The 25866-nt window shown below is 48.6% G+C and overlaps 1 protein-coding gene across 1 annotated transcript in view; it reads right to left on the bottom strand.

The window, feature by feature from the left end:
- LOC146010509 (piwi-like protein 1) overlaps window positions 1–25866 on the bottom strand; it is a 187223-nt gene that overhangs the window by 67973 nt on the left and 93384 nt on the right. Inside the window, exons 10-11 of the mRNA XM_083151290.1 lie at window positions 16355–16475; window positions 9212–9329 (exon numbers count right to left, since the gene is read on the bottom strand). Coding sequence (XP_083007416.1) covers window positions 9212–9329; window positions 16355–16475 — 239 coding nt within the window. The remainder of the gene's footprint in view (window positions 1–9211; window positions 9330–16354; window positions 16476–25866) is intronic.

Genomic DNA, 25866 nt, shown 5'->3' with positions numbered 1-25866 from the left:
GGGTGTGAACAGTCACGGTGACATACCAGTGTGGGCATGGGGCGGCGGCGGTGGGATCCCATGGGATCGCACAGTGTTCCCATGAAACGCTAGGTGTTCCCATGGAAAAATGAGATTTATGTCTTACCTGGTAAATCTCTTTCTTCGAGGACATCAGGGGCCACAGCGTTACATTGGGTAGTAAGGAGATGGGAGAGCACCAGCACCCTAGAGGTTAAACTTGAACTGCCTCCCAGGCAGCCGGGCTCCTCCCCTCCTCTACCCCGCCTCCAGGCCAGGAAGCTCAGTTTTTTTAACAAGCCAAGGCAGGAGACAAGATAGAAGGAAGAGAAGCACCGCACAGAAACACATTCTGAACATGTTAGTACCCTCAACCGAGGGATAATATAACATAATCATAACTTAACCATAACGGAAGTAAAGCAGGCGCGGCAGGGAGGGATCCCTGTGGCCCCTGATGTCCTCGAAGAAAGAGATTTACCAGGTAAGACATAAATCTCATTTTCTCCTTCGGGAGACATCAGGGGCCACAGCGTTACATTGGGACGTCCTAAAGCAGCCACCTATGGGTGGGGACGCGCCTGTGCCGCAGCCAACACACTCTGGCCAAAGGCCGAGTCCTGGGAGGCAAACGTGTCAAAAGCGTAAAAACGCAAGACAGTAATGGCGGACGACCAAGTCGCCGCCCTGCAAATTTGCTCAACTTTAGCACCGCCTCTTACAGCCCAGGACACCTCCACAGACCTAACGGAATGTGCCTGAATCCCTGCCGGAACCGGGAGGGAGGTGTCCAAATATGCCTGCCAGAGCGACTCTAGCGGGCAGTAGTTTGCGTAGAGGCGGGCCACCCTCTCATCCGAACACCATATAGTACAAAGAGAGAGAGTCTGACTAGTGCAACAGCCTAGAACGGTGCACATAGCACATAAATACGCCCCGGCCGGACAACGTCCAAGGAGGACCAAGCCGTAGTAACAACAGACTGTCTAAATGCCGGAACAATAATGTCCTGGTTGACCTGAAAGCCGGACACCACTTAAGGTAGTTGAGAAGGGACGGTAGGAAAAACCGCCCGGTTATAACCAAGGACTTACAGGACAGAGCTGACAGGTCAGAGACTCCCCTGGCCAAAGCTATCGCCAACAAGGAAACAATCTTCCAGGCGAGTCAACACAGGTCCACCGACCGCAAGGGCACAAAAGGTGGGCCCTGAAGAAGTCAGGATTAGAGAGATCCCAGGGGGCAACTGGGGTAACTAAGGGAGGCTGGATATGCAAGACATCCTGCAGGAATGTACAGACATCCGTCGACAGGGCCACCCGTCGACAGAACAAGATGTGCAAGGCTGAAATCCGAACCTTTAAAGATGATCAACGCAACCCAGCCTCCAGACCCTTCTGCAAGTAGGACAGAACCCTAGCCAGGTAGTAAGTCCCGGAATCTGAAGCGTAGGGTTCGCAGCAGGAAAAGTAAGCCCTCCATATGCGATGGTACACCCCATCTAGGGAGGTTTCCTCGCCCTGAGCATGGTGGAGTGAAACCCGCCGGGTCTTACCCGGGAGGTCTCAACAGCCACCCTGTCAAAGCCAAGTGCCTCAAAGCCGAAAGAGAGAGGCGGACCATGAGAGCATGCCTGTGTCCAGGGGTAAGCGAATAGGAGGGGCTACTGACTGCAGATCCGAAAACCAGATCCGTCTGGGCCAAGGTGGAGCAACCAGAATCAATGTGCCGCCCTCCGGCTTCAGCTTGCGAGACATTCGCAAAAGGAGGAAAGTGGTGGAAAGGCGCCATCAGTGTGGACGGCCACGGAGCGGACAGGGCGTCTACCAGGCAAGCCCCCCCCTCCGGGTCGCAAGACCAGGACCCGCACAGTGGTGGTTTGAGGGTATGGCGAGAGGCTGTCAAGGCCACCTCGGTTGGGCCCCACCGTTGTACCAGCATCTGAAACATCACTCTAAGGAGGGTCAAGTCGTCGGCATCACAGGTCTGACGGCCGAGGAAGACCGCCACCCAATTCTGGAAAACCAGGATAAAAATTTCTGAAAAAGCAGGGATCATCTCTGAAAGATGCCGGATGCTTCTGTCATAGTGGGCTGACAACTAGTGCCACCCTGGTGGTTAACATATGCCACCCTTGTCGCAATGTCCGACTGGACTTGCACCGGCCAACCCCTAAGTTAGGGTTCCGCCAAGCGGACTGCCCGGAAGATTGTCTTTAGTTCGAGGACGATGATGGAGGGCTGGGCCACTAGAGTGGTCCAGAGACCCTGGAACGACCTTTGAGAAGTGACCACCCCCCAAACACGGGAGGCTAGCATGCATGGCTCCAGTAGCGAGGTCCCGTCCAGAAGCCCCCAGGAAAGGGGGGCCCTGCTGGAGACCAGGCGAACTTCTGGGCATGGATATTGTGGGAGGAAACCGGAGTACCAGGAGTAAACCCATGCAAGTCTGGGGAGAATATACAAACTCCGCACAGTTAGGGCCATGGTGGGAATCGAACCCATGACCTCAGCGCAGTGAAGCAGTAATGTTAACCACTACACTATCCGTGCTGCTCCTTGGACAGTATTGTAGAGGGTTGGTATGGAACTGAGCCTATTCTGCCAATTCGAAGGCCGATCCACCAACCCCAGGGACCCCACGCAGGCATGCACAGACACCTGCCAGGGGGACAAGAGATGTCTGATCCTGGACTGTAGAGCCAGATGGCAATCCCCCAGAAGGGATATCCTCTGCCGAATGGTATCTAAACCGGCCCCCATATTTGGCACTGGCCCAAATAAAAAGGAACCCTCAAAAGGGACTTTGAGTTCAGGCCTTCCAAGAGCACAGACACTGGTATGTGTGTGCAGCTATGGCCGAGGGTGACCCTCTGGAGGCGATTGGTGTAATTTCCAGAGCCGTCACCCCCAGGTAAAGTGTCACCTGATACTCAATAGAAGGCAGCAGGGTTTCCTCCGACACCCCTTATGCAGCGTCCGCTGTGAGAGAAGTTGCTCACGCAACTAAGGCCTTAGCCACCCAAGCAGATGCCTGGGGCAGGAGTGCGTCCACTTTAGGGACAGTCTCCCAGGGGACTATGTCCTCCTGTGGAAGGGGGTAAAAGGAAGGGAAACCGCCGATGGCAAGCTAAACTTCCTGTTAGGAATCTCCCAACTGATGACCTTAGTCGAGTTCACAGATTTACGGAATAAACCCAGAATATACCTAGGGAGACACCCAAAGGTGTAGGCGGCTCAGCGGGGTCGTTTAAGGTAAGGACCTATTTGACAGCTGAGACCAAGGTCGGCACCTCAAGACGAGGTGGGGGGGGATTCACCTTATCACAGGCCCCCCATCTTCCATACCGTCGTCGACGGTCCCCTCTAGACAATGCTAATCCCAGGTGTCCTCCTCTCTGTGTCTGCTGACGGAGGAGTCTGGATGACGGGGGTATCTGCGTCTACAGGTACAGAGCGCTTCCACTGTGCGGGGAGCTACACCCGCCAAGGATGGGGACGGCATTTCTGGGGACCTTGTCTGGAGGCAGATAAGCACTCAGCCAAGGGATGAGGCTGCTACTGCTACTAGCTGCACCGGCAACGGAGTAAAGAACGTGGCCCAAGCAGGCTCCTGTTTTCTAGAGGAGGCTGTACCTGTGGGCATCGCCCAGGCATTGTAGCAGCCTGCGTATAAGCCGTCCTGTACTAGTAATGGGGGCATAGGCCAGCATTACAGGATGTACAAGACATCCACGCCGAAGCCCCAGAGTCACTGGGACTGGTACCCCTGGAAGACGTTGCAGTATTATAGCACTGTGAACCGGCTGCTAAAGCACAGGTAAGACAATGTACTACAAGTATAGAAGGCATACAATGCCATAGAATAGGCGGGTAGCCTACATGGTACCGCTAACACAGTATTCTCTGACCAACAGAGATAGTGTTCAAGCCATACACCGTAAGCTGGTACTACGTATACCTTGCGGTGGCGTAGACATTTGGCCCATTTGTACGGCTAACGCAGCATACTTCTGTTTTAAATTTTGCATTGTGGGAAGAAACCGGAGTACACGGAGTAACCCCACTAAAACACGGAGAGAACGTACAAACTCTGCACAGTTAGGGTCATAGTGGGAATTGAACCCACGACCCGAGCTGTGCTGCCCCCACAGTACGCAGTAAGCTAGTACTAGGCACATATAGCAATCATTGGCAGGCAGCCTTTCTGACAGGCAGTGATAGTGTTACACAGTGCACAGCCAGCCTGTGATATACATACAATGCAGTGATATAGACAGTGCAGTGATATACATACAATAGACAGCTGCCGTGATATAGACCGGCAGTCTATACGGTACAGACAATGCAGTATGCATCTGAGCCAGCTTGTAATAGACATACAAAGCAGTGATATAGACATACAGTGCAGTTATATATACAGGTGCAGTGGATATACTGGCAGTCTATATGGTACAGACAACGCAGTCTGCATCTGACAGTCAGCTTGTATCTGACAGGTAGATAAACTCTGCACAGTCTGGGTCATGTTGGGAATCGAACCCATGACCTCTGCACTGTGATGCAGCAATGCTAACCATTACACCATCCGCTCTGTTCTTTATGCTCCTGACAGGCAGTGATGGTGTTAATTCACAGGATACAATGTTGCACTTGGCTCTGCTGTGCCCACAGTTTGAACTCTGTCTGCTCTGTAACCTGACTCCTGGAGGAGATTATTACAGGGGAGCCCAGGCAGTGAAGGAGCGGAACCCCAGACTGGCTTGATAAGCTCTCTGTGTCCCTCCACACATGTTAAGTCAGCATGACCTAACCAGCAATACATGGCCATATAGTACAGTGTAACACAGATTAAACTGACAGGCAGCTAAACTGTTAACAAACAATGCAGCATACAAGGGCAATGCAATTAATGGCACAAGGCTCCTTTCAGAGCACAGTACTGTACAGTTTCCCGAAGGAGGGGTACAGGGGGGACATGCCCAAATGACCTGGCAGTGAAGGAGTGGAACTCCGGGTGGCTATGAGCTCCTCCGTGTCCCTCCTCACATGTCGCAGGCAGGCAGGAAGGGATCTCAGTGGCGGGAACTCTCTGTGTGATAAACACAGTTCCCTGCCTACTGTCCCCGGGTGGAGAGGCTGATGTGGGGGGAGCCTTCTCCCCCTGCTGACAAATGGCCCCCAGGGAGGTGTCCACATGCGGCGCAGGTAAAAATGGCAGGGGTCCGGCGCTACCGGGCGGCCCCGCATACCTGGCGCCGCTGCCCACAAACCGTTTCCCTGGTGGTCCAGCGGGAGCGGGTGGCGAACCAGCCGTCCGCTTGTCAGCGCAGTCGGCGGTCCCCCCCGCCGAACTGCTGCAGCCGCAATGCCCAGCAAGCGCAATCGCGCGTGCTCCCAGCGGGGAGCGCGTTACCTTTGTCAGGTCCCCGGCGTCCGGTGGCGGCTGTGGCTCCCCAGTGCCCGGGGGCCGCTGCAGGTCCCCACCCTCGAGTGGCGATGCAGCTCCGGACCCGGGTGATGGAGCAGCAGCGCAGGTGTCTGTGCAGACCCCCAGTGCTGCTGCTCTGTCACTGACACAAGTCAGTGTAAAAGAAAAATGAAAAATAAAATAAAAAAAATCAAGTTAGGCTGCTAAATAGCAGCCCCTCTATTAGGTGCATCTGGCTCCTGCCAGCACCCGAAAAAACTGGGCTTCCTGGCCTGGAGGCGGGGTAGAGGAGGGGAGGAGCCCGGCTGCCTGGGAGGCAGTTCAAGTTTAACCTCTAGGGTGCTGGTGCTCTCCCATCTCCTTACTACCCAATGTAACGCTGTGGCCCCTGATGTCTCCCGAAGGAGAAATAGGCAGTGATGTGGCTGCTGGCGGTGGGCTGCTGACATCAAATTATTTGGTCTCCACAACCAAGGCTGCGAATGGATGTTTATGCAAAACATTCATTCGCATCCGTGTGGGAAACTCAGCAAACGAGAGGGGGCGGGCGGCTGTGGGAGCAGTGATTAATGCACATGCAATGCTGCGATCTTTACAGCATTGCATATGGATAAGAATAAGGTCCTTGTTGTGGAGAAAGCGGCAGCCATTGCATCATCAAAGAACTTTGAAAAAGCTGCTATAGAGACAGCAAAATGCTCTTAATAACCCACAACTCCAACAACCTGGAATAGACATCTGCAGAAAACCCGAAACCAGTCTCCATTTCCTTGTCCACATTCAAAATGAATCTCCAAATTGGACCTTGTTCTAAAGAGATATGGAACCTGAAATCTTTCTTACGAAGGATCAATTCTTCTAGCGTTGAAATTGTGGTAAATATACATAAAAGGAATAACTTCCCTCTAATCAGAACTGATTTAGTATCTATGGACACTGGCTTCATGTGTTGACCTTTTAGGAACATATTTGTCAAGAGCAGCACATTGAGGGGGGTATTCAATCTGAGGGTCACGGCAGTCGAGCTTGCTCGACCGCCGTGACCCAGTCCCGTTCTCGTCAGCTTGACCGAGACTATGCAGGCGGGATTCAATGTCCCGCCTGCTGAGCGTGGCCGTGAGCTGCGGCCGGGAAGAGGCAAGCTGCAGCCGGCAGCTCGACAATTCCTGGCTGTTCTCGGCAGAACGAGCCCGTCAGCTTGTGATGTCGGGCTCGTTCTGCCGAGATACCCTGCTCAATGCTGTCGGGGAAGACAGCATTGAATAGGGCCCGGCGAGCATCTCCCCGGCGGGAGATGCTCGCCGGGGATTGAATATCCCCCTAATTCCAGGCAATAATTTACATGTGAGATGTGGCTATTTGAATGATTGTGTTTTAAATTGTAATAAAATGTACATTTATTTATAGTTTTCCTCCTTGGTGTTCACCGGCACCACTATATATTTTTGGGGTTTTTTGGTACGGACTATCTCATTCCTAGTGGCTGCTTTACTTCACACTAAGTGATAGTGGCCGGTTCTTTCGGTAATTTATTGAAGCAATCTGTTCCTAAAAACTAGAAAACAGACAAATATGGTTGTTCATGCAAATTTGCATTAGTCAGACATTGACGGTTCCAGACGGCTGACAGACAATGACTAGTTAGACAGTCAATAGGTAGACACCAAAAGTTAGACATGCATTAGTTAGATATTGACAAAAGTTAGACATGCATTAGTCAGACATTGACAAAACTAACAACACAAGTAAAATGTTGACATGAAAAATCAATATGTGTACATGGACACCGTATGTGTGGAAATGGTATATAACAGTAGATCTACAATATACAGTCATATGGTCGACCACTAATGGTCGACAGTCAAATGGTTGAGATGCACTACGCCTGACTAATGCATGTCTAACTTTTGTCACTGTCTGCCTAATGCATGTCTATTTTTTGGTGTCCACCTATTGACTGTCTGGCTGACATTGTAAGCTATACCACACCCATTTCCACTGTACTGTACCATCTGCGATTCTGAATGGCGTGTAAACGGGTAGGACATGCACATACTGACCCAGCAAACTGTTCTAATTTGTAAATATGTATACATACTGAAAACAAATAAGTCATAGCGCCTTTTATTATTATTATTCTATTCAATTTGATATCATCAAATGAAGGCTTATGACAATCGATGAACAAAATAACTTAGGCAAGGGGAATGACCATAACTGTTGTGCCTAGCGGTACCCTCACCACTAAATCCATCCCTGCCTGTAACCCTGCATACAATTCTGAACAAGTGCATGTGCCTCTGACCACTTATGTTTGACCATTGTCTGGATCTTGCTTATGGCATAGCAAATGTCTTTCTGTTTTGTATATATATATTCCTGTCGGACCCTGCACCAACTATTGACATAGCCTACATGGAGTGCTGTTTTTCTAAAGATCTATATATATATATATATATATATATATATATATATATATATATATATATATATATATATATATATATATATATATGACATTACATTGCCACATAGCTGGTACCATGTAGAATAAGGGTCATACTATTTAAAAGTCAACCTTTTGCATTTCAATATTTTGTCAATGTCGACATTGTGCATGTAGACCTAGATATGGTCTGTGATCTTTACCACACCCAGAGTTCTAGGCTGCATCTTAAACCAAGCCTGCTCCCCTGAGAACAGAATTACATCATACTGTAGATCAAATGAGAGGGCGGAAAAATTCCTGATTGACACAGGGTAGGATTCCCCCGCAGCTAGGGTGCCATGGATCAATTTTTAGGAACAATCTTGATCTAGACTTTGTGTGCTTTGTCAAGCCTTGTATTTCTTTTTTGTATTTATAATGTGCTCCCATTGAAAGATAAATTTAAGTTACCAACTGCTCTTAATATGCACTACGATGGAGCAAGTGTAAGAAAAAAATCACATGCAAAACAAAACCAGTTTCAAGTTTATTTATGCCCAATGTGTTACTAGTATGCATTAACCCCTTGGGTGGTATGCCCGAAAATTTTACGGGCTCAGCTGCGCTGCCGCAGCGGGCATACCACTAATATAGAATAGGTGCGCGCCAGTGGTGTCCAGGAGTACATCCTCCCGAGCCGCCGCGAACATCCCCCAGCCTGCCACCGACGTCACTGCTGAATGTGACGACGTCCCTGGTAGGTTTGTCCTGCCCCAGCAAAACTCACCACTCAAGGGCGTTTAAATGCAGGAAAAAAAAACACCAAAAAAGTTTGGAGTAGCACATATATATGACACACAAGTATAAAGAATGTTATTCAAACAAAAATGACAACTATTCATAAAAACAGAGACACAACATACAGTATAAGTGATTTCTAAAGTGTTTTCTTATAGTAACACAGAGAAAAACCTTAAACCAGTGGTTCCCAAGTTTTTGTGAATCAAGGCACCCTAGAGTCTCCGGGTTTAATTCACAACACCTGTTCAAGACTTTATTATTGAAAAATTCTTAAAAAATACTAACTTAAGTAAATTGGGTCTATACGTCACCAATAGATTCTGTTATGTTGTGATGAACAGTTTTCACTTCTCTTTGTCAACATATTTTATGATTGTCAGTCACAAGCACTGGTTTTACCTATTAAAATGACCATACTTTATTTGAATTGATCCTGGAGTACCAACACAAGGCACACCAACAAGTTCCCTGAGCCATCTCAGTGTGCCACGGCACAGTTTGCGAACCACTGTCTTACACATTAAAACAGAAGATCAAGAAAATATTACTTACTTGTGAATATTGTTCAAAAACCTCCCCAGTTGTTGTTCTCTCTGATCTGGTGCTAGCCTGGTGTGTATTGCTAGATCTTTCATTACAGTAAAATCACTTCGCATTTTATCAGTTAAACCTTTCAGTACATGAAGTGACAAAAGGAAAAAAAAAGCCATAAGATATCTTGAAAAATGAATATCCCGAATAAAAAACATATTACAACCAAAGACAAATGTATAGTAATCCTTTTAGGATCGGGGCAGGGAGCAGAATGAGTGGGGGGGGGGGGGCTGGCTGGGCCTGCCGACCTCACTGTTGGGCCAAGTACCTCACTGTCCCATGCCAAGTATGTACGGGGGCGGGCCCTGCATCTACAGCTGTGCTGGGATTCCCCCAAATGTACCGGCGGGGTCAGACAGCAAGCTATTCTAGCAGGGCGCATATTGCCCTCTAAAAAAACCGGGCAGGGCACAGTACCCTGCTTAAAAAGCCTAGAGTGAACACTAAATGTAGTTGTACACAATTAACAAATGATAATAGAGAGAACCCATCACAGTTGCTAAAGATGGCTCAACACAGTTATTTACTTCCATAGAGTAAATGGGATTCTAAATGGCATCACATGGCACCTAGGACAGCCAACATCTTATGTAACTTGCGTCTTATCTTTTCCCATGCTGTCAAATCAATATGGCAAGAGAAATAGGGTTTATATAGTAATAATCACATAAGGGGGACCCATTCAAAATCCCGGCGGTCGAAATACTGACGCCAGGATCCCTACCGCTACAATCCTGACATATTCTTCCTCTGTGGGTGTCCACAACAGCTATAAAGGGATTTTTGTAAGAACTTACCGTTCGAATCCCTTTCTCTGATATGGTCCTGGTGACACAGCTCAACACTGGGATGTAGGAGGGTCCGAAGGAGCCAGGCACCTATCCTAAAGCTTTAGAGGGTAGGCTCCTCCCCTACTGCATCCCTGGACTCTTCAGTTCAATCTTTCAAAGCCACTGGAATACATTAACTCAGTACAAACGCCTGCACATATTAAATGCACATCTTATAACAGTAACTGTTAACTTTTAACCATTTTAACATGAACATCATGAAAATTCTGGCATACTTACTGAGCGTAAGGGAGGGATCGCTGTGTCACCAGGACCATATCAGAGAAAGGGATTCGAACGGTAAGTTCTTACAAAAATCCCTTTTTCTCTTTCAATGGTCCTGGTGACACAGCTCAACACTGGGACGTTCCAGAGCCGGTCCTTTGGGAGGGTACGCTCAGGTCTGCAGCTCTCAGCACTGCTCGCCCAAATGATGCGTCCTCCGACGCGAACTCATGGAATCTATAGAATTTGGCAAATGTGTGAACAGATGACCAAGTGGCAGCTCTGCAAACCTGCTCAGCTGTGGCCCCATGTCGAACCGCCCAAGAGGTGGCAACAGACCTGGTGGTATGCGCATTAATTCTGGCCGGTACAGGCCTACCCGCTTTGGTGTATGCAAATGCTATCACAGATCGCAACCACCTAGCAATAGTCTGCTTAGATGCAGGCCAACCAATTTTATGTACGTCATACAATACCAACAATGTGTCAGTCTTTCTGACACTCTTCACTCTGTCCACATATATGCGTAAGGCACGCACAACATCCAAAGTCTTCAACTTGTCCCTTTTCTTAGAACCCTCTGAGGGTTGAAACACAGGTAGAACTATCTCCTGATTTAAATGGAAGGCAGAGACTACCTTCGGTAAAAATTGAGGCACTGTTCTCAGAACCGCCCTGTCATCATGAAAAATTAAGAAGGGAGATTTACATGACAAGGCTCCCAACTCTGATACTCTTTTAGCAGATGCTACTGCTAACAAAAACACTAGCTTCCACGTGAGAAACTTAAAGTCCGCCGACCTTAAAGGTTCAAAAGGTGCCTTCTGAAGGCAATCCAAAACCAGTGACAGGTCCCAAGGCGCTACTGGTTGCTTGTAAGGGGGTTTCAATCTAGATACCCCTTGTAAAAAGGTTTGAATCTCCGGCAAAATGGCTATCCTTTTTTGGAAATAGATGGACAAGGCCGAAATCTGTACCTTCAATGATTGAAGGCTTAGGCCTGATGAAAAACCATCTTGTAAGAACTCCAACATTCTTGCTAACTTGAAGTGAGATGTGTGAGCCTTTCGCCTCTCACACCATCTGATGTACGTTTTCCAGACTCTATAATAATTTGCCGAGGATACAGCCTTCCTGGCTTTAATCATAGTCTGTACTACTGCCTCAGAAAATCCTTTTCTTTTCAAAATGGCGGCTTTAATAGCCAGGCCGTCAAAATCAATCGATCGGAATCCAGGTGATTGAATGGGCCCTGTCTTAGCAGATCTGGTCTCAGAGGCAGACGCCACGAGTCCACAGACAACCTCTGAAGCCTGGAGTACCAGGACCTCCTTGGCCAATCTGGGGCCACAAGAATCACCGGAACCTTCTGGTCCTGTATTCTTTTCAAAAGTCTTGCTAACATTGGTACTGGAGGAAATGCATAAAGAAGATCCCCCTGCCATTGAGAAGTCATGGCATCCACTGCCTCCGCTAGTGGATCCCTCATTCTGGAATAGAACCTGGGCACCTGATGATTGAACCTGGATGCCATCAGGTCCACATCCGGGGTTCCCCATTTCCAAGTGATCTGTTGAAACACCTGCGGGTGTAGGCTCCATTCCCCTTCCTTGAGCTCCTCCCTGCTCAGGAAGTCGGCTTCTATATTCTCTACTCCTGGAATGAAAATAGCCGATACAGCTGGAACATTCTGTTCCGCCCATAGGAAGATTCTGGAGACCTCCCACATGGCCAATTTGCTGCGCGTACCTCCCTGGTGATTCAGATACGCCACAGCTGTGGCATTGTCGGTCTGAATCCTCAAAGGGAGGTTCCTTAATCTGTCTCCTGCCAAGGAAATCACTTTCCAGACAGCTCTCAGCTCCAAGATGTTGATTGGTAACGCTGATTCCTCTGCCGTCCACAGGCCCTGTAGCCTGAGATCCAGGACTACTGCTCCCCAACCCCTGAGGCTGGCATCGGTAGTTACTACCAACCAGTCCCAGGTCTGTAATGACCGACCCCACTGAAGAGAGTCTACTTCTGTCCACCATTTCAAGGTGTCTCGAGCGTCCAAAGACAGCACTATCATCTCGGACTTCATGGTCAGAGTGTTTCCTGACCATGCTGACAAAATGTTCCATTGGAACTTCCGAGAGTGGAACCTGGCAAATTGAAGCGTCTCGAATGACGCCACCATCTTCCCCAGGAGCTTGAGGCACCTCCAAACCGAAATGCTCCGAGCCCTGAGAATCTCGTGGACTAAGGTGACCAGGTCCCTGGCCTTTTCCTCCGGGAGAAATACCCGATGTAGATGGGTATCCAGTATGACTCCCAAGAATTGGAGCCTCTGTGATGGTACTAACTGAGATTTTTGCAAATTTAAAATCCAGCCGTGAGCCTGCAAAAAACTGATGGCCTCTGTCAAGTGCCTCTGAAGCATGGTAGCTGACTCTGCTTTGAACAGGAGATCGTCCAAATAGGGTATTACTGTGATTCCCCTGAGCCTCAGCCCCGCCGCCATTACTGACATTATCTTTGTGAATACCCTTGGCGCGGTTGCTAGCCCAAAGGGTAACGCCCGGAATTGTAAATGCAGGTCTCCTATGGCAAACCTCAGCAAGGTCTGATGTTCCGGGTGTATAGGAACGTGCAGATATGCGTCCTGGACATCCATGGACGCCAAAAATTCCCCCTGGTCCAGACTCAGGAGTACTGACCGTAAAGACTCCATTTTGAAGTGGTCTACCCAAAGATGAACATTTAGGGATTTCAAATTTAGTATTGGTCTGAAAGACCCGTCTGGTTTGGGCACCAGGAACAGCGTGGAGTAAAAGCCTTTTTTCCACTCTGCCCTGGGGACTGGAGTAACCACCCCTTTTTCCAACAGGTAATGAGCCGCTCTCATAAGAGCTGTGCGAAGAAGCGCCAGCTTTGGCAAGGATGTGGGGATGAACCTCTTCGGAGGCGGCCCTCTGAAAGGGATTTTGTGAAAAGAGCCAAATTTGGACTTTTGTGTCTTTCCTCTAGAGGACTGAAACCTTCCCCTGAAAGACTGTCCTCGAAAGGACGCACCACCTCTAGGGGAGGGCCGAAAGGACGGCCTAAAGGCAGAAAATCTGGACGTCTGCTTTGCTGAGGAGGCCGGCAGGAATGTACTTTTGCCGCCCGTGGCCTGTTTTATAATCTCCTCTAATTCAGTACCAAAGAGTACCTTTCCTTTGAAGGCTAATGTTTCCAAAGCCTTCTTGGACTCATTGTCTGCTTCCCAGGCTTTAAGCCAAAGCACTCTCCTGGCATTAATGGAGACTGTGGACACTCTGGTCGCCATTTTAATAGCTTCCTCCTCTGCTTCCACTGCATATTCTGCAGCAGCCTTAATCTTTTCTGCAAGCAGTAACGCACCAGGATCAGCCTGCAGCATGGTGCATAAATCACCAGCCCACTCTATCATGGCCTTAGAGACCCAGGCTGAAGCAATAAGGGGCCGTAAGGTAAACCCCACCCCTTCAAAGATAGCCTTGAGGTTACCCTCCAGCTTTTTATCCACAGAATCTTTGAAAGCTGCACCGCCCTGTACTGGTAATACAGTAGCCTTGGTGCCACTGAAGCGTCCACAACTGGGACCTTTTCCCAAAACTCCGCATGAGACTCTGGCATGGGGTACAGACTAAGGAATCGCTTAGGCATCTGTAGCCTCTTATCAGGAGTTTTCCAAGCCCCTTCTAACAATTCCTGTAACCCCTCATCTGAAGGACAAGTAACAGCCTCCTTCCGCTGTCGCTTAAAAACACCTTTAACAGGAGTCTTATCCTCCACAGACAGCTTTAAAGCCTGCTTCACAGCTACAATGAGATCCTCTATACCAGCAGCAGAGGTCTCTTCCAAATCATCACCCTGATCCCAGGGGTTGTCAGTATACTCTCCCTCCTCCTCATCTACCACAGTAGGCATAGCATAAGACCTTCTAGGGGTCCCTGCAACATCATCCATTTTGTCCAGCATTTCACTGAACCTGTTGATCCCCTTAGCAGTATCCTGCATCACCTGAATCAGCGCAGGATCTGTCTGGGTAAGAGGCAAGGAGCCAGACGACTGCTGAGATGATGGCATAGGTCTCTGTGATTCTACCAGCCCATCACTCTGCCTGTCCAAAAGCTGCACCAAAGCGTTTACTGACCTGCCTAGGGCCCTGGCCCACGCAGGTTCCATCTGCTCTGCCCTATGGGGTTCACTGCCCATGGGTCTCACATCAGCGCAAGTAATACATAAGCCCCCCTTGGCCATCTGCTCAGGGACAAACTTTTGTGTGCAAACATTGCACGCGCTCAGTGCACTAAGGGCTCCCTCCCCCAAAACCACAGCCTGATGCTCAGACATGATGTAAGTGATAAATGTATATCTATCAGTATACACAGTGCAAACAATGTACAAGCGTTTATACAGAGGCAATGCACCCAGTCACTTAGCTGTCTGTTGGTTTCAACTGCGGGGAAGCGATGCCCAGGAAATCCAAGTCACTCTGCCAGGATCAGTAAGCCAGCTCAGCTCCGCTGCAAGCGTTCTGATAGGCGCCAAAGTCAGAGTGAAGGAAGAGACCACAAGTCCCTGCTGCTGCGGGGTCCGTGACCTTTTGGCGCCAACCACCCCCAGCCAGCCGCTCCTTAAGTTAGGATTTCCTAGTTCCAGTGTCTCCCCCTCGACTGGGGATCACTTGGAACATGCCTGTCACAACGCTGCTGTCCTCTCATATAGGAGCTCAGCGTGTAAGCTCCGCATAAAATGGCCGCCGCCATCACGGAGCGCCTGTCCCCCATGATCTTCACCTAAATGTGGAGCCGGTTTCAGGGTACTCCGGAGCCCAGGCAGCCTCTTAGAAGAGACTGTAAGCGCTGCACAGGGAGACCAGACAGCGTCTCCCCTGTGCACAGTGAGCTGACAGGACGCGCTTCTGTCAGCTCCTGCTGCGCTAGCAGTGTGAGGATTCATTATGAGAATCCTCACACTGTGCCTACCTAGCTAGGGTAAAAGTTAATAAAACAATAAAAATTCCCTAACTACTCTAATTCTTCGGCTGCTCCTGCAGCCCTTTAGAATAGCACCCACTCCAGTGGGCACCTAACACGAACTGAAGAGTCCAGGGATGCAGTAGGGGAGGAGCCTACCCTCTAAAGCTTTAGGATAGGTGCCTGGCTCCTTCGGACCCTCCTACATCCCAGTGTTGAGCTGTGTCACCAGGACCATTGAAAGAGAAATAGGGAGAATAAATTAGCGTGCCGAGCACAGCGAGGCAACGGGCCTGCAAGGGGCGGCGTTTCGCTCGCCGCATTTCGGGATTGTGGTGGTCGGAATCCCGGGGTCTGTATTTCAGCCGACAGGATTCTGACCGCCGGGATCCCATACCGGTCCCACATAATGTGTATTGTGCTTTGCAGATCTTTTACTAAGCTACTGATGAGCACATGTAGCATGTTGAGCTTCAGTTAGAACTGATTTCATTACTGTTACAGTAACACTGCATCTTTTTACTGTATTCAGTAAAGCATGACTATTTCCCCTATGTAAATGCATTATATTGAGCTTCTGATCACAAAGAAAGTAATCAAATGCATACTCTTATTAACTTGTAAATGCTACCAGTAAGAGTTTCTTAGCCATACTGCTATCAACGTTCAAAAGGGTTTATATATAAATTTTATATATATGTAGCATCAGGAGGGGAGTCGAGTGCCGCTGACTAGTTTCTTTTATATATATAATGAAGCTTCTAAGAATGAACAATGGTGCAACTAGATTCTAGGGGGGAAATGAACTAAAATTTCAATTGGGATGTTGCTATGGGCAACCAATCACATTATACTTTTTATTTATTTAGCACATTCTAGAAGATAATAGTTTCTGATTGGTTGCCCATAGCAACATCCCATCTTAAATGAAACGCCAATATTGGCTAAAATCTTATAAGCAGAATATGATTGGTTGCTATAGGCAATGCTCCCACATTTGATTTAAATGCTTTAGTAAATTTAAACCTAAATGAGTAAAATAAACTGCAATCAAAGCATACCTGTTAAACTGCAAAATTCTGGGATCAAGAAAACAGGTCCAGAAGGTAATCCTGCTTTTATCTTCTTGGGATTGTGAATTACAGCAGGCTGCTTTAAGTCCGTAATTTGTTTGTTATATTGCTATAATAAACATAACCAAAAACATACAAGCAAAGTTTATACAAGTATAAAAATTAAAGAATATTTAAAAATAGTAAATAAGAAAATAAAAACATCCCAAACACCACTTCCACACACTTATTGAAGTTTATTGGGTAAACAGAACTGAACATTTTCAGCTGAAAACTTTCTATGTAGTATATTCCACACAATTATTGAAGTTTATTGGGTAAACGGAACTTAGAATATTTTTTATTTCTGCTGCAGTCTGTAACCAAGCAGGAAATCTCTTTGTAGTAGAGGGGGCAGTGGTCTGATATTGAGCACACCTTTGAGCATGTGGATAGCTGTTTAATCAGTGTATTTTAGGCTGCATAGCCTTCTGGCTGTATAGCATTCGTAGCTGTAAAGTATTTTTAGTGTTAAGTATTTCATATTAATATAACTTTGGAGATACACTGGAGATGAACAGAAGGACAGACCATTCTTCAGTGAGTCACCTGATCCAGCTACACCAACAGTCTGCACACCCTAATATAACTACTCACATTTTCTCTGTAACCATTTCAGTGTGCTAGATTCCACATCAGTTCTCTGTCCATTGTATATGTCCCTCTACACCTGCTTCTCACACTACTTACCCTAACTCTGCATTTATTTTTATTTTCTTTATTCTGACACTATCTTTCTGAACTATACTGCGGTACCACAGCCATGGTTCCTCAATCCCGTGCTATACCTATTTACTCTGCATGCTCTCTGCCCCCTAGCCAGGGGGTGTTGTGGCATGGGCGACAGTGAAGGGCTGATAGGTTCAAGGGTGCAGGTGGAGGTGGGAGATGAGTATAGGAAGAGGACTGCTTTGTCCATTCTCTCTACCTGCTGCCTCATATCCTGACTATCCCTGCCATGCTCTCTTCTTGCCTTCAGGTCTCCTTACCTGCACGTCATGTCACCTGTCTGTCTCCCCCTCCTTCTAGATTGTAAGCTCCTTAGAGCAGGGTCCTCTTCCCTTCTGTTCTCACAGCACTCTTCTTGCATTTCAACTACAGCTCTCTTACTTACCTACAATCTATACCTGCATCTATTCTCATTCACTTCCTTATATCTCGGCTGTATTGTGTACTAAGAATTGTACTTTAATTGTGTTATGTCTAGTTCTGTGGACCCTGTACTGTTCTAGTGTGTTCTATATGTACAGTACTGGCTGGTGCAATCACCATGTGGCGCCGCTGAATGGCTGTCTGGGTGCTGCACAGCTCAGTAATTATATGTTCCCCATGTCCGTGTCCCTTTTTAGAATGCATCTAGTGCATATCTGTACATGTGATGTATATGTGTGATGTATATCTGTACTGCCATTGTTACTTGTTCCTTGTACTGATAACCCTTTGTATTACAGTATGTGCATTGTTATTTTTAATGTCTGTAAAGCGACTTGAGTCCTGTTGGAGAAAGTGCGCTATATAAATAGAACTGACTTACCTACCACCAACCTATTACATTTCATGTTTTATTTAGGCATTGAAGATTACATCCAGTACCTGACTGTTTAACAGAGGGCTGAAATTACTAAGAAAGTGCGGGAGCTAGGAAACCGATACACAGCTGATCGCAGCCCTGCACAAAAGTTTGCATGGCGTGGGGGGGGGGTGTAATGCGTTCGGCAGAGCGGCATTTAACCTTCTCGCTGGGCTACGAACAGGATTTTGGTTGTTCGGGTTCTTAAATCACTGCTTTTTGAACTATTGACCTCTGGACTTTTCATGGCTGACATGGAAGACTGGTTTTCATCTTGTGATAGCCTCTGCCTGGAGGGTGTCTGATTTGGGAGCACATTTGTTTTCGATTTTCAACCCTGATTGGGTAGACGTTTGGACACAGCCGGTTTAACTTCACACCAACCAGGAGATTGTAATTCTGTCCTTTCGGGATCCTATTAACTCTCTAGGGAGGCATCTTTGGATGTGGTTCGGTCATTATGTATATATGCAAATTGCTCTCAAGAGTTCTGCAAATGTGACACCCTTTTTATTCTCTATGGTTTTCTTAAGCGAGGTTGGCCTGCATCTAAACAAGCGCTGATGAGATGGAATTGTTTAACCATTTGCCAGGCTTCTGATATTTTGGGCCCTAATGCGGTGAATGCACATTCCACCAAATAAATTATTGCTTTTTTTGTCAAGCCATTGTGGTGCCACTGAGGAACAACTCTGTAAGGCGTCCACACATATCTTCGATCTTATGCTTTTGACACCATTGCTTCCGAATACTCTGCCTTCGGGCAAAGGGTTCTTTGCTTAGGAGTGTCCACACCATTAGAGTGAGTTGCATTTGGACATCCCAGCATACAGCTCAGTGTCCCCTATGGATATAAAATTACATTTATGTTCCTATCTTGTTAAATCTCTTTCTTTCTGATCCATGGGGGACACAGAAAACCCACCCTGAAGCACCTGGGGGGCTATTGGTCAGTTGGGGCTATTGGCCCTATACTCAGCAACAAACTCTGAGTCCAATCCAAGCTGTATAGTCAATGTAAATCCATGAACTATGTCCAAGAGCTCCAAGGACAAAGATAACGGTTCTCTCCAAAAACGCTGTAAGAACGATATCACAATTCAGATAGAATTTTAAACAACCTTAAGGTGGCCATACATCAGAAAGATCGATCATACTATCATGATTGTGTCCAATTTCCCTTCAGCTCCCCGGAATTCTTTGTTTTTTGGACACACAATCTACTCACAATCGATCAAACAATCCATCAGCTGCATGATTGTATAGTTTGGAGCTTCATTTAAATAGGGGGTTGGCCTACTGGGGGGTTGGGTGAGTGATGGTGCCCTGTATTTTAGGGACCAGCACCTGGCTCTTGAGCTGGCCCTGGTTCTCAAAATATGGGGGACAAAGTGGGTGGGAGTCCCCCATATTTTAGGGACCAGCACCAGGCTCCACTAGCAGAGGATGTAATGCCATAGCCAGGGGACACGCTTGACGGGGTCCCGTGGCCAAAGCATTACCCCCCCCCCCCCCAACTAGTCAGCCCAGACCAGGAGTTTTTGGCCAGGTATGGACCCCCCAAATAAAGGGGTCCCCCCTCTCCAAGGCACCCCAGGCCTGGGCTGAAGCCCGGGGCTATCCCCCGCACCCCTGGGCGGTGGGTGCGGGGTTGATAGCCGTTTTAAAAAATATTGTCCTTTACAGTGGGACTACAGGTCCCAGCAAGCCTGCCCCACATGCTGGTACTTGGGAGAACCACAGGTACCAGCATGTGGGGCATTAAAGGCCCACTGGTACCAATAGCCCCCATGTAAAGAAAATATTAAAATAAAAACACAACACACTAGTTTTATAAAATTTTATTAAGCTGCGTGTTCTTTTGTTCACCCAGGCGCCCCCCCTTCTGCGGCGTCGTCACCTGATGGCGGTAGCCCCCTAAGCTCTTTTGCATGGCCACCGCCCCCAGGGCTTCTGTGGCGTCTTCACCTGGGGGTGGCGGGCCCCTAAGCTCTTTTGCATGGCCACCGCCCCCAGGGCCTCCAGGCGTCTTCTGGAGCTCTTCTCTGCTCCACCTTCGCCGCCGAACTCAGTGCCTGCCTCCTATCACACGCTGGGTAACATAGCCAGCTCAAGGGGGCGGAGCGATGACCCGGCGAGCCGCTATTGGCTAGCTGTGGCCATTTTGAATTTTTTTTTTTTTAAATGCCGGTCTCTGCCGCCACTAGGGAACCCAGCTCCGGGCCCAGGTGCCGCCGCCACCAGGGGACCTAGCCAGATCCAATGGTAAATCCTGAAAGTGACCGGCTTATGAGGATGAATGATCGTCTGGAAGATTGGCCTGGGGTGGGGGAAATCGAGCCTTCCTGATATCTCTTTACAGAGCAATGTCGTCAAAGTAGGCAAGGAACTTGATGAACAAGGTATTCCCAGAAAAGAAGTCCGTAAGAAACATTGGCCATAATCTGTAAGGAACATTGGCCAACAAGCACTAAAGGAGAACCCACCAAGGGCGATGAGGCTGGTCCAGATCAGCAAGATCCACCAGAAGGCCCTCCTGTCTAATCTGTTGTAGAAGCCCAGCCAGCATGAATATTGGTGGAATCACATCCTAGCTGGAAGGACCCAGGTGCCATCTTGGCATCTACAAGGACTGCCCGAGATTTGTTTGTGAGAGCCCCGTACACTGGAAGCATATAGTATAACTAGGAGGGCCCTGATATCTAGAGTGGTGCTTGAAAGTTTGTGAATCCTTCGGGATTTTCTATATTTCTGCTGAAATGTGGCCTAAAACTGCCTCAGATTTCACACAAGTAGATAAAGAGAACAAAATAAAACATACTAGATGTGATCATTTTATTATGAAAACTAAAACCCCATACACACTATGCGATCTCTGCTACACTGATGGTGACACTGAGGTGCTGGTCCCGGCAAGTGTCAGTGGGGGAAGCGATAGCGTGGGGGGGGATCAGGTGATTGGAGGGGTAAAGGGGGGAGAGAAAGAACAAGGGCCATGTTACACTCCTTGTTAACTACGCTCTCCCTCATCTGTATATGCAAAGATGACGGAGCACGTATTGCCTGTCGGTGTACACACTGGGTCATATAATGAACGATATCATTTAGAAGTGTCAAAATCATCAATATCGCTCATTATATCGATTAGTGGGTACAGGGATTAAGTTTAGTTTCTAGAAAGAGCTGCAGCACCACTTGTGAGGGGTCAACAGTACTAAGGTAAATAGAGATTATTAGACACTCCCAAAGCAGTATGGGTATTAGCTAACCCCTAAGTATTCAGTGATGGTAAATGACTGAAGAAAATGTGTTCAAAAAGTGGACAGAGGTGGGGGGGCGTGGCCTGGACGTCCATGGAGTAGGCAGCAGATCCCTCGTGCTCCTTCTAAAAATCCTGTGTTATATCCTGATCTGCTGCCGCCGTCCACCCTGACCTTTACTCCAGGCGTGGGACAGCCTGCTGACTACCCTGCTTTCACGCTGGAACACTCCTGGGACCACCCGGTTATTATCTGAGGAGTCCGGTGATTGCGGCCTGCGCTCCTGCCGAGCCCTGGGTACTATCATCATTTATGCCGCTGAAGCTTTGCTGCTTCCTCTCCGGGAGGCGCAGCGGGCGAGAGAGACAGGTGTCGGCTGCTCTCTGTTTGTGAGCGGAGAGAGCGACAAGCGTTCCCATCTGGGGCACGCTGCCGCGGACCGCGCAGGGACAGTTGGCGCCATCTTGCCCGCGTACCTCTCAGGTTGTGGCTGCAGCGCTCGGCTGCTGTAAATCTCCGTGGATCCGACTGGGGCTACTGACACATACCTGATATTGGCTTCTAAGATCCCCTACGATTATTGACAGTGCGTGCGGCAGCGGTCTGGAGACTCGTGGATGCATATATATCGCTGAAAGCAGTTCTGGGCACGGACTCCATATCTTCCAACTACAATATCTGGCAAGTACACTGGACTTTATTTCTGTAATATTATACTACTTGAAATATCCTGACGACCTACAGCTATCTTCTTATGTACACTATTGGGGCGTGCTAGCCGTCCCTGTCCTTCCATGAAGATGTACTGAAGCTGTGTGTCACGGCTAAAGGGCTGGATGGAGTCGTGTGGTGCACAGGAACCGGAGACGGACCAGGAGGAGTAGGATTGAAACGTGCAGGTTTAATAACGGATTTCATAAATGATAAACTTCACTCAAATACTTCTTTAAGTGACAGTTGGAATAAATTAAATAGAGTCCAGCACAATACTAATAACGGGCAGGGAAATCTGGAAACGTATACTTGGTGAGCCAGAGTACATAGATGAGGATCCGGAAGGAGGTTGATTTGATGACAGAAGAAATGGATCCGGATGACTGAAAGATGATGGAATGAATGAGTTGTATGAAGGAGGACAGCGGGAAGCTGTGCAGGGTAATTCTGGGACACAAGCAGGAACAAGCACTAGGTAGGACTTGCAGCATTGGTGTCAGGAGAAAACTTCCTTGTAGCAAGATGCAGGGAGCAAGGCACCAGAGTCAGGAGAGAAAGAGCCAGGATCCGGGAATCAGCTAGGAGTTGTGAATGACTCCAAAGACTCATTGCACTGACACTGAACAGCCTAGGCAGATCCCCTATATCCCCAGGGGATGGCTGCCATTGGCTGTCAGCACAGGATGAGGAGGGAACCTCCACTCTGGGCCAATCTGTCTCCTGCCCTCAACCAAGATGGCGACGCCGGCCTCCCGGCACCACTACTGCTGCCATCCCTACCCAGAGCTGCCGCTACCCGCACACCGCAGACCGGAGCCTGCACGCGCTAGCCGGCGGCGGGCGCGGACGGGTGAGTACTGTACCCGCCGCGCTCCGTCGCGGCTACGTGTGACAGTACCCCCCCTTTTCAGGGTGACCCCAGGGCGCCTATGGGCCTTGTGCGGATTTCTCTGGAGAAATTGCTTTACCAGTTTTGGAGCGTGCAAATCAATGGAATCCACCCAAGAGTTCTCTTCGGGACCAAACCCAACCCATTCCACCAGATACTGGGTACGAGAATTGCGGCAACGAGAGTCTATAATGCGTCTTACCTCGAATTCAGCCCCACTTTCGGAGTTAATCTTGGGCGGTTTGGGAATCTTCTTTTGATAAGAGTTCAACCTTAAAGGCTTGAGGAGGGACACATGGAAGGAATTCGAAATCCTTAGGGAAGGAGGAAGTTGAAGTCTATAAGCGACAGGATTAATGACTTGGATGATAGGGTATGGCCCAATGAACCGGGGAGCCAGCTTCATAGAGGGCAGACGGAGGCGTATATGGCGGGTAGACAGCCATACCCGGTCTCCGACTTTCAATCTGGGCGCTGCCCTTCTTTTCCTGTCTGCCATCCTCTTGTATTGGGCGGAAGATTTAAGAAGAGCGGTGTGGACATCCGACCAGATTTTAGCAAAGCGTTGTAATGAAGTGGTTGCTGCAGGAACTTCGGAAGAGGATAATTCTGAGAAATCCGGAGATCGTGGATGTTTGCCGAATACTGTAAAGAAGGGGGTGGTTCCGGAGGAAGAGTGATAGGAGTTGTTATGCATATATTCTGCCCACGGGAGAAGATCCACCCAGTCATCTTGGGAAGACGAGACAAACAGTCGGATAAAGGCCTCCAAGTCTTGATTCACCCGTTCTGTCTGGCCGTTGGTCTGGGGATGAAAGGCAGTGGAAAACTTGAGTTTGACCTGTACCGCGGCACAGAGAGCTCTCCAGAACTTTGCAACGAACTGTACTCCGCGGTCGGATACAATCTCTTTGGGCAGTCCGTGAAGTTTAAAAATGGTTGAGATGAATAGCTGAGCCAGTACTGGAGCAGAGGGGAGGCCTTTTAGTGGGAAAAAATGGACCATTTTCGAGAATCGGTGGACCACTACCCAGATTGCGGTATGACCTTTTGAGGGAGGTAGTTCGCAAATGAAGTCCATTGACAGATGGGTCCATGGTTCTGTGGGAATGGTTAGAGGGCGGAGAGGACCAGCGGGAGTTGTTCTGGGCACTTTATGCTGAGCACATCTTACACAAGAGGCAACGAAGTTGGTTACGTCGTGGCGGATGGTTGGCCACCAATAAGAACGTGACAGGAACATCAAGGTCTTTTGTGCTCCTGCGTGCCCTGCGAAGCGGGAAGAATGTGCCCATGACAATATTTTCTTGCGAAGTTCGGGAGGAACGAACGTTTTACCTGGAGGAGGAGATGGCTGTACGGTTACTTGGGCGAAGACCAGCGGATCGAGGATTGGACGAGGAGGTGTCTCTAGGTCAGAGGTCGTCTCAAAGGAGCGGGATAGAGCGTCTGCCTTAGTATTCGTGGTTCCAGGTCGGAATTTAATTTGGAAATCAAATCGTTCAAAAAACATGGCCCAACGGGCTTGGCGGGCAGTAAGGCACTGAGCCTGTTTAAGAAAGGACAGATTTTTGTGGTCTGAATACACGGTGATCTTATGTCGTGCCCCCTCCAGAAGGTATCGCCACTCCTCTAACGCAGTTTTGACTGCAAGCAACTCCTGTTCCCCGATGGGGTAATTCTTCTCTGCTGGGAGGAATTTTTTGGAGAGGAAGGCACAAGGGTGTAATTCTTGATCCTCACCTTTTTGTGACAAGATGGCCCCGATCCCTTCCGAGGATGCGTCCACCTCGAGAATGAAGGGCCTGTCGAGGTCTGGTTGGAGGAGGATTGGTGCCGTCATGAATGCTCTCTTTAACTGCTGGAAGGCAGAGGATGCTTCTGGCGACCATCGGCTTGGATCAGCTCCCTTGCAAGTGAGAGCAGTGAGGGGAGCAGCGATAGTAGAGAAGTTCCGGATAAATCGCCGGTAATAGTTTGAGAACCCTAGGAATCTCTGAATTCCTTTGAGTGTTGTGGGGGCTGCCCAGTCTTGGATGGCTCTCACCTTCTCTGGGTCCATTTCTATCCCAGTGGCGGAGAGAATGTGACCCAAGAATGGAATGGACGTGACCTCAAAAACGCACTTCTCCAACTTGCAGAACAGTTGATTTTGGCGAAGACGTCGTAGGACTTCGGACACTGTCTGTCTGTGAAGTTGGAGATTTGGAGAGAAGATGAGTATATCGTCTAGATAGACTACGATGGAGTGGTACAGCAAGTCCCGAAAGATATCATTTACAAACTGTTGGAAGACAGCGGGGGCGTTACAAAGGCCGAAGGGCATCACCAGGTATTCATAGTGGCCGTCGCGCGTGTTAAAAGCCGTCTTCCACTCGTCACCTGGACGGATCCGGATCAAATTGTAGGCCCCTCGCAGGTCCAATTTAGTAAAGATTGCTGCCCCTCTGATCTTGTCGAATAGTTCTGCGATAAGGGGTAAGGGATAGCGGTTTTTAATGGTGATGTCGTTCAAGCCCCTATAGTCGATACATGGCCGAAGACCGCCATCTTTCTTTTTCACAAAGAAAAACCCGGCCCCGGCCGGAGAAGTAGATGGTCGAATGAAACCTTTGTTTAAGTTCTCTTGAATGTACGAGGACATGGCCTCAGTCTCAGGTAGCGACAGGGGATAGATGCGGCCACGAGGAGGGAATTTCCCGGCCACCAGCTCTATCGGGCAGTCCCAAGGACGGTGAGGAGGCAGGGTGTCGGCACCACCTTTACTGAATACATCTGTAAATGAACGATATGGTGCGGGTATCGACAAGGGTGGAGCTGAAGAGGATGAAGGACAGTTACCCTCACGTTGTGGATGGGTCTGGTAGACCGGAAGGATCTGAGGAATGCAAGTAGACTGGCAATCTGTTCCCCAGGCCTTGACCTCCATATTGGTCCAATCGATGTGTGGGTTATGTTTGGAGAGCCAGGGAAGGCCCAGGACCATTTGGTGTGAGGACTGTGGAAGAATGAAGAATTCGAGGGTCTC

This window comes from Crinia signifera, chromosome 1 (assembly GCF_055691185.1).
Source record: "Crinia signifera chromosome 1, ASM5569118v1, whole genome shotgun sequence".
Classification (NCBI taxonomy): domain Eukaryota; kingdom Metazoa; phylum Chordata; class Amphibia; order Anura; family Myobatrachidae; genus Crinia; species Crinia signifera.
This window is presented reverse-complemented; position numbering and strand designations above follow the sequence as displayed.